The sequence below is a fragment of the Chiloscyllium plagiosum genome, unplaced genomic scaffold, assembly GCF_037043375.1.
Source record: "Chiloscyllium plagiosum isolate Xiang-an unplaced genomic scaffold, Cpla_swu_hap1 HiC_scaffold_3, whole genome shotgun sequence".
Lineage (NCBI taxonomy): Eukaryota > Metazoa > Chordata > Chondrichthyes > Orectolobiformes > Hemiscylliidae > Chiloscyllium > Chiloscyllium plagiosum.
Window position 1 is genome coordinate 153,420,430 of NW_028270141.1, and position 15,749 is coordinate 153,436,178.

A 15,749-nucleotide genomic window follows, 5' to 3' on the forward strand; every position below is an offset into this window, starting at 1 on the left:
CCACCATGTTGTCTGGCCAATATCTTTGTTACAGGCTGTTGCAGTGCTTCAGTGTGAAACTCTGCACAAACTAGAAGAACAGCATTTCATTTTCCGGTTGTGGATGATACACCCATCAAGATTCAATATTGAATTCAATATTCTTAGGGCCTGAGCACCTTATTCCATGTCCTTTCTTCACTCAACAAACAAGGCCCTGTCATCACATGGGCTGCTATCACAATCAATCCATTTTCAGCTACTGATGATCCTCATTAGCAACTGTTGACTCTTTCAGGCTGACCATTATCCAACTATTGTTTTCTCTCTCTCTCTCTCTCTTTCTGAGCTTCAACTTCACCTATCGTTTACTCCTACCCCTCCCCACATCATCTTCAGCATATATACCTAACCATTCCGAGCTGTAATCAGTTTTGAAGTGCCCTGAAATGTTAATACTTTCCTTCAAAGATGCTTCCAAGCTTGCTGAGTTTCGCCAACAATTCCAGTTTTGTTTCAAATCTTTCCTATATTGTGCTGCTGATCAGAACTGCACATAGTACTCCAGGTGTTGATTACCAAACAGCTCCAACATAGAGTCATAGAGTCATAGAGATGTACAGCATTCAGCAAACCCTTCGGTCCAACCCGTCCATGCCGACCAGATATCCCTACCCAATCTAATCCCACCTGCCAGAACCCGGCCCATAACCCTCCAAACCCTTCCTATTCATATACCCATCCAAATGCCTCTTAAATGTTGCAATTGTACCAGCCTCCACCACATCCTCTGGCAGCTCATTCAATACACGTACCACCCTCTGCGTGAAAAAGTTGCCTCTTAGGTCTCTTTTATATCTTTCCCCTCTCACCCTAAGCCTATGTCCTCTAGTTCTGGACTCCCCAACCCCAGGGAAAAGACTTTGCCTACTTACCCTATCCATGCCCCTCATAATTTTGTAAACCTCTATAAGGTCACCCCTCAGCCTCCGACGCTCCAGGGAAAACAGCCTCAGCCTGTTCAGCCTCTCCCTGTAGCTCAAATCTTCCAACCCTGGCAACATCCTTGTAAATCTTTTCTGAACCCTTTCAAGTTTCACAACATCTTTCCGATAGGAAGGAGACCAGAATTGCACACAATATTCCAACAGTGGCCTAACCAAGGTCCTGTACAGCCGCAACATTACCTCCCAACCCCTGTACTGAATACTCTGACCAATAAAGGAAAGCATATCAAACGCCTTCTTCACTATTCTATCTACCTGCCACTCCATTTTCAAGGAGCTATGAACCTGCACTCCAAGGTCTCTTTGTTCAGCAACACTCCCCAGGTCCTTGCCATTAATTGTATAAGTCCTGCTAAGATTTGCTTTCCCAAAATTAAACTCCATCTGCCATTCTCAGACCATAGGCCCATCTGATCAAGATACTGTTGTAATCTGAGGTAATCCTTTTCGCTGTCCACTATACCTCCAATTTTGGTGTCATTTGCAAACTTACTAACTGTACCTCTTATGCTCGCATCCAAATCATTTATGTAAATGACAAAAAGTAGAGGACCCAGCATCGATCCTTGTGGCACTCCACTGGTCACAGGCCTCCAGTCTTCTACCTTTGAGCCAGTTTTGTATCCAAATGGCTAGTTATCTTTGCATTCCGTGAGATCTAACCTTGCTTATCAGTCTCCCATGGGGAACCTTGTCGAATGCCTTACTGAAGTCCACATCTACTGCTCTGCCCTCCTCTTTGTTACTTCCTCAAAAAGCTCAATCAAGTTTGTGAGACATGATTTCCCACGCACAAAACCATGTTGACTATCCCTAATCAGCCCTTGCCTTTCCAAATACGTGTACATCCTGTCCCTCAGGATTCCCTCCAACAACTTACCCACCACCGATGTCAGGCTCACTGGTCTATAGTTCCTGGCTTGTCCTTACCATCCTTCTTAAACAGTGGCAGCACGTTAGCTAACCTCCAGTCTTCCGGCACCTCACCTGTGACTATCGATGATATAAATATCTCAGCAAGATGCACAGCAATCACTTCTCTAGCTTTCCACAGGCTACATCTTTTAGGGTACACCTGATCAGGTCCTGGGGAATTATCCACCTTTACCCGTTTCAAGACAGCCAGAACTTTCACCTCTGTAATATGGACATTTTGCAAGGTGTCACCATCTATTTCCTTACAGTCTATATCTTCCATATCCTTTTCCACAGTGAATACTGATGCAAAATACTCATTTAGTGTCTCCCCCATTTTCTGCGGCTCCACACAAAGGCCGACTTGCTGATCTTTGAGGGGCCCTATTCTCTCCCGAGTTACCCTTTTGTCCTTAATGGATTTGTAAAAACCCTTTGGATTCTCCTTAATTTTATTTGCCAAAGCTATCTCATGTCCCCTTTTTGCCCTCCTGATTTGCCTCTTAAGTATACTCCTACTTCCTTTATACTCTTCTAAGGATTCACTTGATGTATCCTGTCTATACCTTACATATGCTTCCTTCTTTTTCTTAACCAAACCCTCAATTTCTTTAGTCGTCCCTATACCTACCAGCCTTTCCTTTCACCCAAACAGGAATATACTTTCTCTGGATTCTCGCTATCTCATTTCTGAAGGCTTCCAATTTTCCAGCTGTCCCTTTACCTGCGAACATCTGCCCCCAATCAGCTTTTGAAAGTTCTTGCCTAATACCGTCAAAATTGGCCTTTCTCCATTTTAGAACTTCAACTTTTAGATCTAGTCTATCCTTTTCCATCATTATTTTAAATCTAATAGAATTATGGTCGCTGACCCCAAAGTGCTCCCCCATTGACACCTCACTCACCTGCCCTGCCTTATTTCCCAAGAGTAAGTCAAGTTTTGCACCTTCTCTACTCAGTACATCCACATACTGAATCAGAATCTTGTCTTGTACATGCTTAACAAATTCCTCTCTATCTAAACCCTTAACACTATGGCAGTCCATGTCTATGTTTGGAAAGTTAAAATCCCTGACCTTAAAAAAGGACGGATTGCACCTAAATTGGAAAGGGACTAGTATACTGGCAGGGAGATGCCCTATTTTTCTTACAGATAGCTGAGATCTCCTTACAAGTTTGTTTCTCAACTTCCCTCTGACTATTATGGGGTCTATAATACAATCCCAATAAGGTTATCATCCCTTTCTTATTTCTCAGTTCCACCCAAATAACTTCCCTGGATGTATTTCCAGGAATATCCCCCCTCAGCACAGCTGTAATGCTATCCCTTATCAAAAATGCCACCCCCCTCCTCTCTTGCCTCCCTTTCTATCCTTCCTGTAGCATTTGTATCCTGGAACATTAAGCTGCCAGTCCTGCCCATCTCTGAGCCATGTTTCTTTAATTGCTAAGATATCCCAATCCCATGTTTCTAATCATGCCCTGAGTTCATTTGCCTTCCCTGTTAGGCCCCTTGCATTGAAATAAATGCAGTTTAATTTATTAATTCTACCTTGTCCCTGCCTGCCCTGACTTTTGACTCGCTTCTGTTCTCAACTGTACCAGTGTCAGATTGATCTCTTTCCTCACTATCTCCCTGGGTTCCCAACTCCACCTTACTAGTTTAAATCCTCCCAAGCAGCTCTAGCAAATCTCCCTGCCAGTATACTAGTCCCTTTCCAATTTAGGTGCAATCCGTCCTTTTTTAAATTCCTGCCTAACTTTCTGTAATCTCTCTTCAGAATCTCAACCTTTTCCCTTCCTATGTCATTGGCTCCTATGTGGACAATGATCTCTTGCTGGCCCCTCTCCCCCGTGAGAACATTCTGCACACTCTCTGAGACATCCTTGATCCTGGCACCAGGGAAGCAACACACCATTCTGCTTTTTTGCTGCTGCCCACAGAAATGTCTGTCTGTACCTTGAACTAGAGAATCCCCTAACACAATTAATCTCCTGCACTAGCTGCCTACCTCTCTTACCTTTCCTGGAGTTAACCCATCATTGTGACTGTCTGAGACTTTCCCCCCTTTCTGTAATTGCCATCCATTACATACTGTTGCTGTTGCAAATTCCTCATTGCTTCTAACTGTCTCTCCAACTGATCCATTCAACCTGATAAGATTCGAAGCCAGCAGCATTTATGGCAGATATAATCCGCAGTAACCCTTAAACTCTCTTTAAACTCCCACATCTGACCTTCTTACTTTTATAATCTATGCCACAACTAATAAAGGCAAATACCTTGTATGCCTTCTTTATCTGTCCTGACACTCTTGGAGATATGTGGACAAGCGCCTAAAGATTCCTCTGTTTCTCTGAAGTTCCTCGTGTCCTTCTATTCATTGAGTGCTCTCTTATCTTGTCATATGTTCCAAAATGCATTAGAATTAAATCCATCTGCCACTGATCTGCCTGTCTGATCAACCTGTCTCTATCCTTTAATCTAAGGCTTTCTTCCAAACTCTCAAATATCCGGCCAATCTTCATGTCTTCCACAAATTTATTTTGTTGACTCCAGTAACATTTTCTACAGTATCGTTTATATGTATCATGAACAATAAAGGACCAAGCAGTGATCCCTATGGTTTGTCACTGTGATTATATCCTTTTGGCTTTTAAGTTCTCAGTTTAAGTTCTGGAATAATAATTCTGCATTTGTTGTTCTCCAGTCCTCTGACACCCCATCTGTAGACAGAGAACTTGAACATTTATGTGAGAGCCCCTGCAATTTCCTCCCTTGATGTACCTCATCTGGCACTGGCAGTTTATTCATTGTAAAGCTTGCTAAAACTGCTGATACTTCTTTCCTCTGAATGCTAACTTGTTCAAGTATATCACAGTCTCTGATTTCCATATCTACATTGCCCTTCTCTATTATGAATACAGATACAAAGTAGACACTTAAAACTTCAGTTATGTCTTCAGACACACAGATACCACTTCTTTGATCAAAATGGATCTTACTCTGTCTCTTTTTTATCTTTTACTCGACATTTACTTACAAAATGCCTATTAGCGCTTTCTCATTTCCCATCTTTGCTCTCCTAATTTCTTTCATAAATAACATACACTTCTCTAGGGTATCTACTGTTTTGACCTCTCCATATCTGTCAAAACCATCCTTTTCCTTCCTTATTCATGCTTGTACATCTCCTAACATCCAAGGCCATTCGATTTCTTGGTTCTAATCTTCACCTTTACAGAAACATGTTGGCCATGCACTCTTACTATTTGAATATCTCCCATAGTTATAGAGTCATAGAGATGTACAGCATGGAAGCAGACCCTTTGGTGCAACTAATTCATGCTGATCAGATACCCAAAATTAGTCTAGTCCCATTTGCCAAGTCCCACTTGGCCCATATCCCTCTCAATCCTTCCTATTCATATACTCATCCAGTATTAATGTGGAGTTTTCTTAAAGTAGCAGCTTCCAGTCCACTTTGGCCTGATGCTGTCTTCCCTTATTGAAATCGGTTTTCCCCCAGTTCAGAACCTTTATTTCTGCTCCGTCTTTTTCCTTTTCCAGAATTACCTTAAAACGTAATGAATTGCGGTCGCTATCAATGAAATTCTCCCTTCATTGCACATTTTGCACTTGCCCGTCTTCATTTGCTAACTTCAATCCAATACTGTCCTTCTCTAATCGAACTTTCTATGAACAGAATTAAAAGGCTCACCTGGACATATTTTAAAAAGTTGGTCCCTTCTAAGCCTTTCATAAATTGTCTCTCTGAGTTAATATTGAGAAAGTCAAAGTCCTCTTTTATTATTATTCTATGTTTTACTCTTCTGACTTTAGTCTACCAATCTATCTTCCTATTTCTACTTGACTGTTGGGGTGCACACCCAGCCAAATGATCACCCCTTTTTTGTTTTTATGTTCTCCCCATAGGGCTTCATTTGAGGAAACCTTTGAGATATCATCCTAATTACTGCAGTAATTGACTCCTTGATCAATACTGTGACACAAGCTCCTTTTTTATATCGTCTTGTCTGGACGTTCCATACCTTGGAATATTGAGCTGTCAGTACTGTCACTTCCCAAACCATGTATCACACCCCCATGCTTTTATCAACGCCCTCAAATCATCTGTCTCACGAGCAAGACTCGAGACATTAAAGTAAGTGATATCCAGCCTTGCCACATTTCCTTGTGCCCTAAGTTTATTGTATTCGCACTGCCTTCTAGATTGATTTGGTTGATCTCCCATATTTATTAGCACAACCGCCCCTACTGTACCTTCTTTCTGCATTCCATCCCCCTATCAAATCAGGTTAAATTCCCACTAAACACACAAGCAAAACTCTCCACAAATATTTTTTGGGTCCTCTCCTCTTCAAACCATCATACTTGTATAGTCTCACCTTCCCCTGAAACAGCCCCATCGACAAGCTATTCGTCCTGCTCCAACTCTTCAGTATTCCTCTGTTCAGACATCTAATCCTATGCTCACAAGCATGTGGAATCAGGAGTAATTCAGAAATTGCAATCTTCTAGGTCAGGTATTTCAATCTACTGTTTAGCTTACATAAATACTTATTGGAGGGCCTCATCACTTTTTCTAGACATATCATTGGTCCCAATGTGAGTCACTGATCATTTGCCATTCCCTTTCAGAATGCCCTGTAGCCACTCAGCAAAAACCATGGACACAGGGACGCAACATGGCATCCTGCCACCATTTCTGCAGCTCTTGTTTTACCACTTTCTCAAATGAGATGTAAAAGGCTTCTACATCCTTCTCATCAAATTTCGGCAGTCTTTGTATATCTTTAAACAGATCCCCACCAGTCCTTTGGCTACAATGGGTTTGCTCATCTATACCCCTCACTATTGAATCTTCCATCAATATTTTTCTGTCTCTCTTTCTGTTCCCTGCTTTTCTATCTAGACTCTGGCTGCATCCCCACAGGAAGTATCATTCTCTCTATTTTCCAACACAAAAAATCTATTCTTGAGTGAGATGCATGCTGAGGCTTTCCTGATGATCTGCCTGTGTTCATCCATCTAACTGATGGTCACACATTCCCTCTCTACTTTAAATTCATGGGATATGGGTGTCACTGCCTGGACCAGCACTTATTGCCTATCCCTAACTGCTAGAAGGCAGTTAAAAAACAACCACATTGCTGTGTATCTGGAGACATATATACACCAGACCAGAATGGCATATTTCTTTTCCTAAAGGACATCAGTGAACCAGATGAGCTTTTCCTGATAATCGACAATGGTTTCATGGTCATCAGTAAACTCTTATTTCCAGACTAGGATTGAATTCAAATTCTACCATCTGCCATGGTTGGATTCAAACCCAGATCCCCACTAAGCCCAGACTAGATTAATAGTCTAGCAATAATACTACCAGGCCATTGTCTCCCCCAATGCCTAACTTCATTTTCTTAAGCTAAAAATGTACCATCCATTTAACAGGAAGCCTTGTGGATGCACCGCAGTGCCTCCAGCTGACCTTCAAGCTCTAAAACCTTCAAACCAATGGCACCTCTGCATCCAGACTGCCAGGAGCATTCAACATTTCCATATACTACAGGTTGTGCAAAACTGACTGAGCTCCTGTGCCATACCTTGTTTTAGTCTGAAACTTACTTCCCTTAACTTTAATTTCAATCACTTTCTCTTCTCATACTTCGGTTTATTTATTTTCTTGTACAATATTGGCCCTAACTTTCACTTACTTTTAGTGCTTATGAATTCATCCACCTTTGAAAAACAATACAATTTTCAAATTCAAAGCAATTTACAGATAGTCCGGAAGAACAGTTTGTTACTCTCCAATGATCTTGCAGATTTTCTATAATGTCACTCTTGTTTTTCCGAAATCAATACAGGCTGGTTCCCAATTGTGCTTCTGCTTCACCCAGGTAAGTGGGAGCCTTGGGTCTGATTTATACTCTCCCCAAATGCACACTGCTCCCACACAAATCTAATGTCTCTGCTACTGCCAAAGAAATTGCCTGCCGCAGAAGATATTAATTCTGGATTAGTGGTGCTGGAAGAGCACAGCAGTTCAGGCAGCATCCAAGGAGCTTTGAAATCGACATTTCGGGAAAAAGCCCTTCATCAGGAATAAAGCCTTTATTCCTGATGAAGGGCTTTTGCCCGAAATGTCGATTTCGAAACTCCTTGGATGCTGCCTGAACTGCTGTGCTCTTCCAGCACCACTAATCCAGAATCTGATTTCCAGCATCTGCAGTCATTGTTTTTACCTCGCAGAAGATATTAATCCAATTCCTGCTCGTTGTCCACAGATCCTCCTATATTGTGATGATGCTGTCACTTTAACAAAGTTATTTTGCCCTTGGTTGTATTTAAGAGAGGTTGTAAAGTCAGTGGTGCCAAAATGTCTGAAAAGACCCAAGTTTAACAATGGCAAGGAAGTGGCCAAATCTGCCAGTTCAGGTTTTTTCTAGTTTGGTTTAGTTGTAATAGTGAGAAGCTGCTGGTTGCTGTAGCAGCAAAGCTGCTGTGATGCAGAGAAAGATGATTTTTGACTGACTTTTCTCTCTGAAATCTCTCCTGACTGTAAGAACCTGTGTTTGAATTTATTTTTTGCCATCGGGTGTGTTTATGGGATGTTTAGGGAATTGGAACAACTTCTTAGTTAAGTTGCTGTCTCAGGTCAGTTAAGTTTTCTGATAACGTTATTCAAATTTCCATTTTCTTTAGTTTGTGTTTCAACTATTGTGTTTAAATAAACTATTTTGCTTAAAGCCGAGTATCACACCTGGAGTATCCACTTCACAACTGTCTTTAAAATAAAAAGAAGTTAAGGTCTGGGCTACCTTCTTAAAATATTTTGAGGAGACCTGACCTGGACCTTAAGAGATAGGAGGCTCTTGTTGGGATTTATTCGATGATTTCAATTTAGGATTAGGGTTGTTAGACTCAAAGGCAATGGGTGGTAGGTGTTAGTTATTTTATTCCAGGTTTTAAATTCAGTTGGTTTAAACAGTGCTTTGTGCAGTAAAGGCTTATCCAATCACTAAGAATTTTCTGGAGTTGGCAGAAGTGACTTTGGGGTTTTACAAAAGATGAGCACGGCAAAGTTGCTGGAATTGGCAGACAAGCTGAGGTTGGTATTGCCTTCATTTGTGAGAAAAGAAGTGATAATTACAGTAATAACTCGATATTTGAATTTGCTGGAAATGCAATTAGACTCTTTGGCAATAGTTGAATTCCATTGCAAATGAGGTGGCTTGAACATGAAGAAGAATTGAAACAGCTTGAATTATGAGTAAAAGCAAAGGAAAAAGAAAAAGAATGAATCACTTTAGCAGAACAAAAAGAAAGGAAAGGAAGGCCTGAGTAGAACAAAAAGAGAAAGAAAAAGAAGTGGTGAAATAGACAGAATGTGAACTTCAGAAACTGACACTTAGGCAGGAAAGTTGGCTTAAAAAGATGGAGGTAAGGGTAGAAAGTAGGCTTGGTGAGGAAGATAATGAAGATGAGCAAACCCATTGTAACCAAAGGACTGGTGGGGATCTGTTTAAAGATATGCAAAGACTGTCAAAATTTGATGAGAAGGGTGGAGAAAGCCATCCCAAGTGGATATGAGCTTGTGCCAGAAGTTGACAGACAACAGTTCAAGAATCTAAGAAGGGACTCTAGTCAAACATACATTGAGTTTGAAAGGATCAAACAAAGAAATTTTGATAGGTAGATAAGGGCATTAAAAATAGATCAAACATATGATGTCTTAGATAGACAATTATTTTGGAGGAGTTCAAAAATTCACTTCCTGAGGTACTGCAAACTCATATGGAAGAGCAGAAAGTTAAAACGGCAAGCTTAACAGCTGAAATGGCTGATGATTATGAGTAGGCTCACAAATCAAAGTTTGCCTTTCAAAATCAATTTCAATCTATGATAGACAGAAATTGGGGAAAACAGAAATCCTTACATGGTAAAGCAAAGGTAGATCTTTGTGAATATCATGAGTAGAACTTACCACAGTGGAAAAAGGAAACCCCTTGAAGGGGAAAGAGAAGTCAAAAAGCTCTGGCTTTTTCACTGCAATAAAGTAAGCCATGTGAAATCACTGCGTTGGTGGGTTAGAAAAAGCACTGGGAAGCAAGATGTAGGAAAAAAGGATAAGCCAGTGAATTTTGTTGAAGTGGTCAAGGAAAGCACAGTGAAGGCTAAAAAGCTGTATCAGAAAGTACAGCCTGGTCAGAGGTTGGTTAAGGAGGAAGTGCCAGATCTTCTTAAACCATATACTTACGATGGTAAGGTTTACTTGCACAGGTTAGGAGCAGCAGGTAAAGACATTACATGTTTAAGAAATATGGGATTATGTCAATCTTTGATGTTGAGAGATGAGGAGATCCGCAACTCAGAAGGACTTTTGAGGAAGTGCTAGTACGTGAAATTCATGGTTAAACGAGAAGTACTAGTGAGGTTAGAGTGTTCAGTGAAAAGTGGAGAAGTGGTGGTCGGAGAACTGAAAGAACTCTTAGTTCCAGGAATACAATTTGTCCTTGCTAATGATATCATTAACAATAGTTAGGAGTGCTGCCTACTGTAGTTGAAAAGCTAGTGGAAAATCAGACAACTAAGGTATTACAGGAAGCATATCCTGAGATTTTTCCTGACTGTGTGGTAATGAGGTCATAAAGTCACCAGCTGAAACTGGAGGAGAAATCAAAGAATACAGATAAGAAAGTTGAAGCAGATTTATCAGAGAAACTATGTTTGATCAAATGATTGAGACATAACAGGAACAGATGAAAGACAAATTGGATATTTTCAGCTCAGAGAAATTAACTGAGTTACAACAGAAAGATGAAAAACTGAAGCAATTGTATCAAAATGCATACAGGAAAGAAGAACCTTAGTGTATCCTTGAGTGTTAATATCTTAAACATGAAGTCTTGCTGAGGAAATGGAGACCATCACATATTATGGCAGATGGGAAATGGGCAGACGTTCATCAGGTTGTATTGCCAGTGGATTATAGAAAGAATGTGTTGTGGGTAGCACATGAATTACCAGTAGAAAGTTACTTAGGGGTCAGAAAATCTCAAGCCAAAATACATTTTTACTGGCCTGGACTGCACAAGGATATAGCTGAATTTTGTCAAACAAGTCATATATGTCAGGTAATTGGAAAACAGCGGCAGTAATAAAACTCACACCTTTATTACCCATTCCTGCATTTGACGAACCTTTTACAAGGGTCTTAATAGATTGTGTAGGACCCCTATCTAAATCAAAAAGTGGGAATTAGTATTTGTTAACAATAAGGGATGTGTCTGCTAGATTTCCAAGGTCATTCCATTATGCAATATTGCAGCTAAAAGGATTTTAGAAGAGCTGCTCAAATCTTTCACTAGATATGGACTACCCACAGAGATATAATCAGATCAAGGGTAAAATTTTACATCAAAATTATTCAAGGAAGTTATGGACAATGTAGGAATAAAGCAATTCAAATCCAATGCATATCATCCAAAACCGAGAGGAATGTAGAGAGGTGGCATCAGACGTTTAAGACTATGTTAAGGGCTTATAGTCAAGACTATCCAGATGACTGGGATTAAGGAATTCCACTTGTACCTTTTGCCACCAAATGAATTGAACAAATTCAGTCCATTTGAATTATGTTTTGGGCTTGAAGTGAGAGGACCACTAAAATTAATTAAGGAGAAATTAGTGAGTCAGAATTCAGAGACCACATATTTGGACTATGTGTCAAATTTTAGAGAACAGTTAAATAGAGCAGGGAAATTGGCTACACAGCATCTGAAAATGTCACAATATATGATGAAACAAGAAATTTTAAAAACTCTCAATTTTGCTAACAGAGATAATGTGTTAATGTTACTTCCTGTGATAGGTGAACCTTTAAAAGCAAGGTTTAGTGGACCTTATCAAGCCAAGAGAAAATTGAGTGCATTGAACTATTTGATAAGGACTCCAAATAGAAAGAAATTTAACATAGTGTGTCATGTGAATATGCTCAAAAGGCAGGGAAGGAAAGCCAAAGGAGACTGTGTTATTGGTTACAACACAGAATGCAGAACCAAGTTCAGAGTATTCTGAATTAGGCATTCTCAAGTTAAATTGGAGAATGAGGCAGTTGTCAAACATTGGGTTAAATGATTGAGTTACCTTCCAGAGGAAAATTGAGATGACCTGAAAGAGTTATTGTCATTGCATGGGGAGATATGTGGAAGTAAGCTGGGGAGTACTAGTCTAATTATGCATGCTGTAGATATAGGAAATGCTGTTCCAAGTAAGCAACATCATTATAGACTTAACCCCCTAATTTGGCACAAGTTCAAAAAGATATTGAACGCATGCTCCAGGACAACATAATTGAAGTGAGTTACAGTGACTGGAGCTCATCCATAATAATGGAGCCAAAACCAGATGGTACCCAATGGTTATGTGTGGACAATCACAAAGTTAATGCAGTTACAAAGTCTGATTCGTATCTGATTTCACATTTGGGAGCATGTATTGAGAAGGTGGAAGCAACTTATACTTCTAAGTTGGACTTACTCAGAGGGTTCTGGCAGGTACCTTATCTGAAAGAGTGAAGACAATTTCTGCTTTGTAACACTGAATGGACTGTATCAATTTAAAATAATGTAATTTGGTATGAAAAATGAGCCAGCCAAATTTCAAAGACTAGTCAATCAAATCATTTCTGGATTATTCGATTGTATGGTATACATCGATGACCTGGTGAAGTTTAGTCACATATGGAAGGAACATTTGCAGCATTTATGAGAATTATTCAACTGACTTCAGAAGGCAGGCTTGGTGATTAATGTGGCTTACAGTGAATTCGTCAAAGTCCATGTCACGATCTTAGGCTATGTTTTCGAGCATGGACAGATGGCCTGACAAAATGTGAAAACAAAATGTTATTGGGGAGTTTCCTGTACCATCAACAAAGAGAGCAGTACTATGATTCCTGGGATTGAGTGGGTTTTATCACTGAATTAATGAAGAAGTGCAAGAAGTTGATGGCCTGAAAGCTATGTTAAGCACTGCCCCAGTATTATCGATACCTATGCGAAGCTATTCAAGGTCACTATTGATGCGAGTGATGTGGGCTTCGGTGCTGTACTCTTACAAGAAGACAGTGAGAAGATAGAAAGACCTATCAGATATTTCTCCAGGAATCTGAACATTCATCAACAGAAATATATTTGATAATTGAGAAGGAGACCTTGAGCTTGGTGGTGGCATTACAACATTTGAACATTTATGCTGCCAGTAAAGTTTCTGAGACAATCATTTAAACTGATCATTACCCATTGAAGTTTTTGGAGAAATTTATGGACAATAATTCCAGAAGCTTATTATTGCAGCCATTCAACTTGAAAATTATACATGTGGCAGGATGAGAAAACATAATTGCTATGCATTTTCGAGATTTGGTTAACAAAACAGAGGCCTGCAGTGACAGGAATAAAGACTGAAATAGAATACAGTAGTGCATGTTTGCATGGTTTTGTGATGTATATGATTTGTAGTCTACTAATACAGTAAGACGGAGAATCGACGTTTCGGGCATAAGCCCTTCTTCAGGAAGGGCTTATGCCCAAAACGTCGATTCTCCTTCTCCTTTGACGCTGTCTGACCTGCTGCGCTTTTCCAGCAACACATTTTTAAGCTCTGATCTCCAGCATCTGCAGTCGTCACTTTCTCCTAATACAGTAAGACTAAAGGGTTTAAAATGAAGCCACCTTTGTATAGTGAAACTGTATTGGGGAAGGTGTGACGATACTGTCACTTTAACAAAGCAATTTTGTCCCTGGGTTTTTTAAAGAGAGGTTGAAAAGGCAGAGGTACCAAAACGTTTGTAAGGACCCTAGTTTAACAATGGCAGGGGAGTGGCCAGTTCTCCCAGTTCAGCTTTGTTACAGTTTGGTTTAGTTGTAACAGTGAAAAGTTGCTGGTAGCTCTAGCAGAGAAGCTGCTGCTGTGCACAGAAAAGTTCCAAGTTTCAGCAGATGATTTTTGACTGACTTTTCTCTCTGAAATCTCTCCAAGCTGTAAGGACCTCTGTTAGAATTTACCTTTTGCTAATGGTTGTGGTTATGGGGTATTATGGGAATTAGAACAGCTCCTTAGTTAGATTACTGTGCCAGGTCAGTTAAGTTTTCCAATAACTAAGTTGTTCTAAATTCCGTTTTCTTTTATTTGTGGTTCAACTGTTTTGTTTAAATAAATTCTGTTTTGCTTAAAGCTGAGTGGTTTGATCAGCTGCATCACACCTGGAATATTCTCTTCATGTCTGCCTTTAAAATAATTAGAAGTTAGGGTCTGGGCTACCTACTTAAAATATTTTGAGGAGGTCTGCCTGGTCCATAAGAATATTCAATTTTTTTAAAAAAATAGTCCTTACATAGTATTCAGGGCATTAATTCACTCACACCTATCACAGATGAAATACAACTTACTTATTTTTCTGCAGTATTTCATAGTCTTGAACTGGCAATCCAAATAAACGCTCTCCAGATGAGTATGTCACAAACTTTCTCCATAAGTCATCAAACCAACTCTGAAATAATTTATGAAATGAGGATTAGTGGTTGCGTTACTGATTCTTAGCATTATGATCATAGATTACATTCCTTCCTCTTACCTGCAAATTTTTAAATTTTGTTTGTTCTCATATAAGTTTAAGTTGCTGATTCGAACTGCAGCTGGAGTAGACCATACAGTCCCTCAACTCTATTCTATCATTAAATTAGGTTAGGTCTGATTGTATTTTAGCCCAAGCTATCCATCTCAGGTACAGAGAGCAATTAATTAAACATGTGGTATTTTAGGTTTAATTAGTAGAGTCATAGAGTTGTAGGCAAATCTTTTGTCCAAGATTTCCATGTGACCAGATATCTTAAATTAACCTAGTCCCATTTGCCAGCATTTGGACCATATCCCTCTAAACTCTTCCTATCATTTACCCATCCAGATGCCTTTTAATTGTTGCTATTGCACCAACCTTTACCACTTCCTCTAGTAGTTTATTCCACACCCGCACCACCGTCAGCTTGAAAAAATTACCCCTTAGCTCCCTTTTAAATCTTTCTCCTCTTACCTTAAATCAATGATCTCTTGTTTTGGACTCCCCCCAACAGGAAAAAAGACCTTAGCTATTTATGCTATCTATGGCCCTTATGATTTTATAAATTTTTTATAAGGTTGCTACTTAGCCTCTGATGCTCCAGGGAAAACAGTCCTAGCCTGTCCAGTCTCTCCATATCGCTCAAATCCTCTGATCCTGGCAACATCCTTGTAAATCTTTTCTGAGCCATTTTAAGTTTCACAACATCCTTCCTGTTGCAGGGAGACCAGAATTGCATGTAGTGTTGCAAAGGTAGACTTACCAATGCCCTGTACAGCTGCAGCATGACCTCTCAATTCCTACACTTAATGCACTGATCAATAAAGGCAAGCTTACTAAATGCCTTCTTCCCTGTCCTATTTATCTGCGACTCCACTTTCAAAGAACTTTCGGTCCCAGGTCTCTTTGTTCAGGCATTTGGTACAAGAGCAAGGAGTTTATGCTGAACTTAGTTAGACAGTAGTTAGACAGATGAGAACCTGCCAGAAAGGGTGTAAGTTTCCAGAGAGTGTCTGGACAGTTTCCTGCAGCAATAAGTCTTGGATGCGATAAGGGGACAAGCAATTTTGGATCTAGTAATGAGCAGTAAGTCTGTCTTGATTAGTGACCTAAACATTCATGAGCATCTGTCAAATAGTGAGTATAATGTGATTGAATTTCATGTCGCGTTCATAAGTGACAAACAAAAAAATGGCTCTAG

The 15,749-nt window shown here is 39.9% G+C and overlaps 1 protein-coding gene across 1 annotated transcript in view; it reads right to left on the reverse strand.

The window, feature by feature from the left end:
* Positions 1-15,749, reverse strand: part of LOC122540179 (dynein axonemal heavy chain 8-like) — a 1,258,818-nt gene that overhangs the window by 601,399 nt on the left and 641,670 nt on the right. The window contains exon 32 of the mRNA XM_087976819.1: positions 14,382-14,482. Coding sequence (XP_087832945.1) covers positions 14,382-14,482 — 101 coding nt within the window. The remainder of the gene's footprint in view (positions 1-14,381; positions 14,483-15,749) is intronic.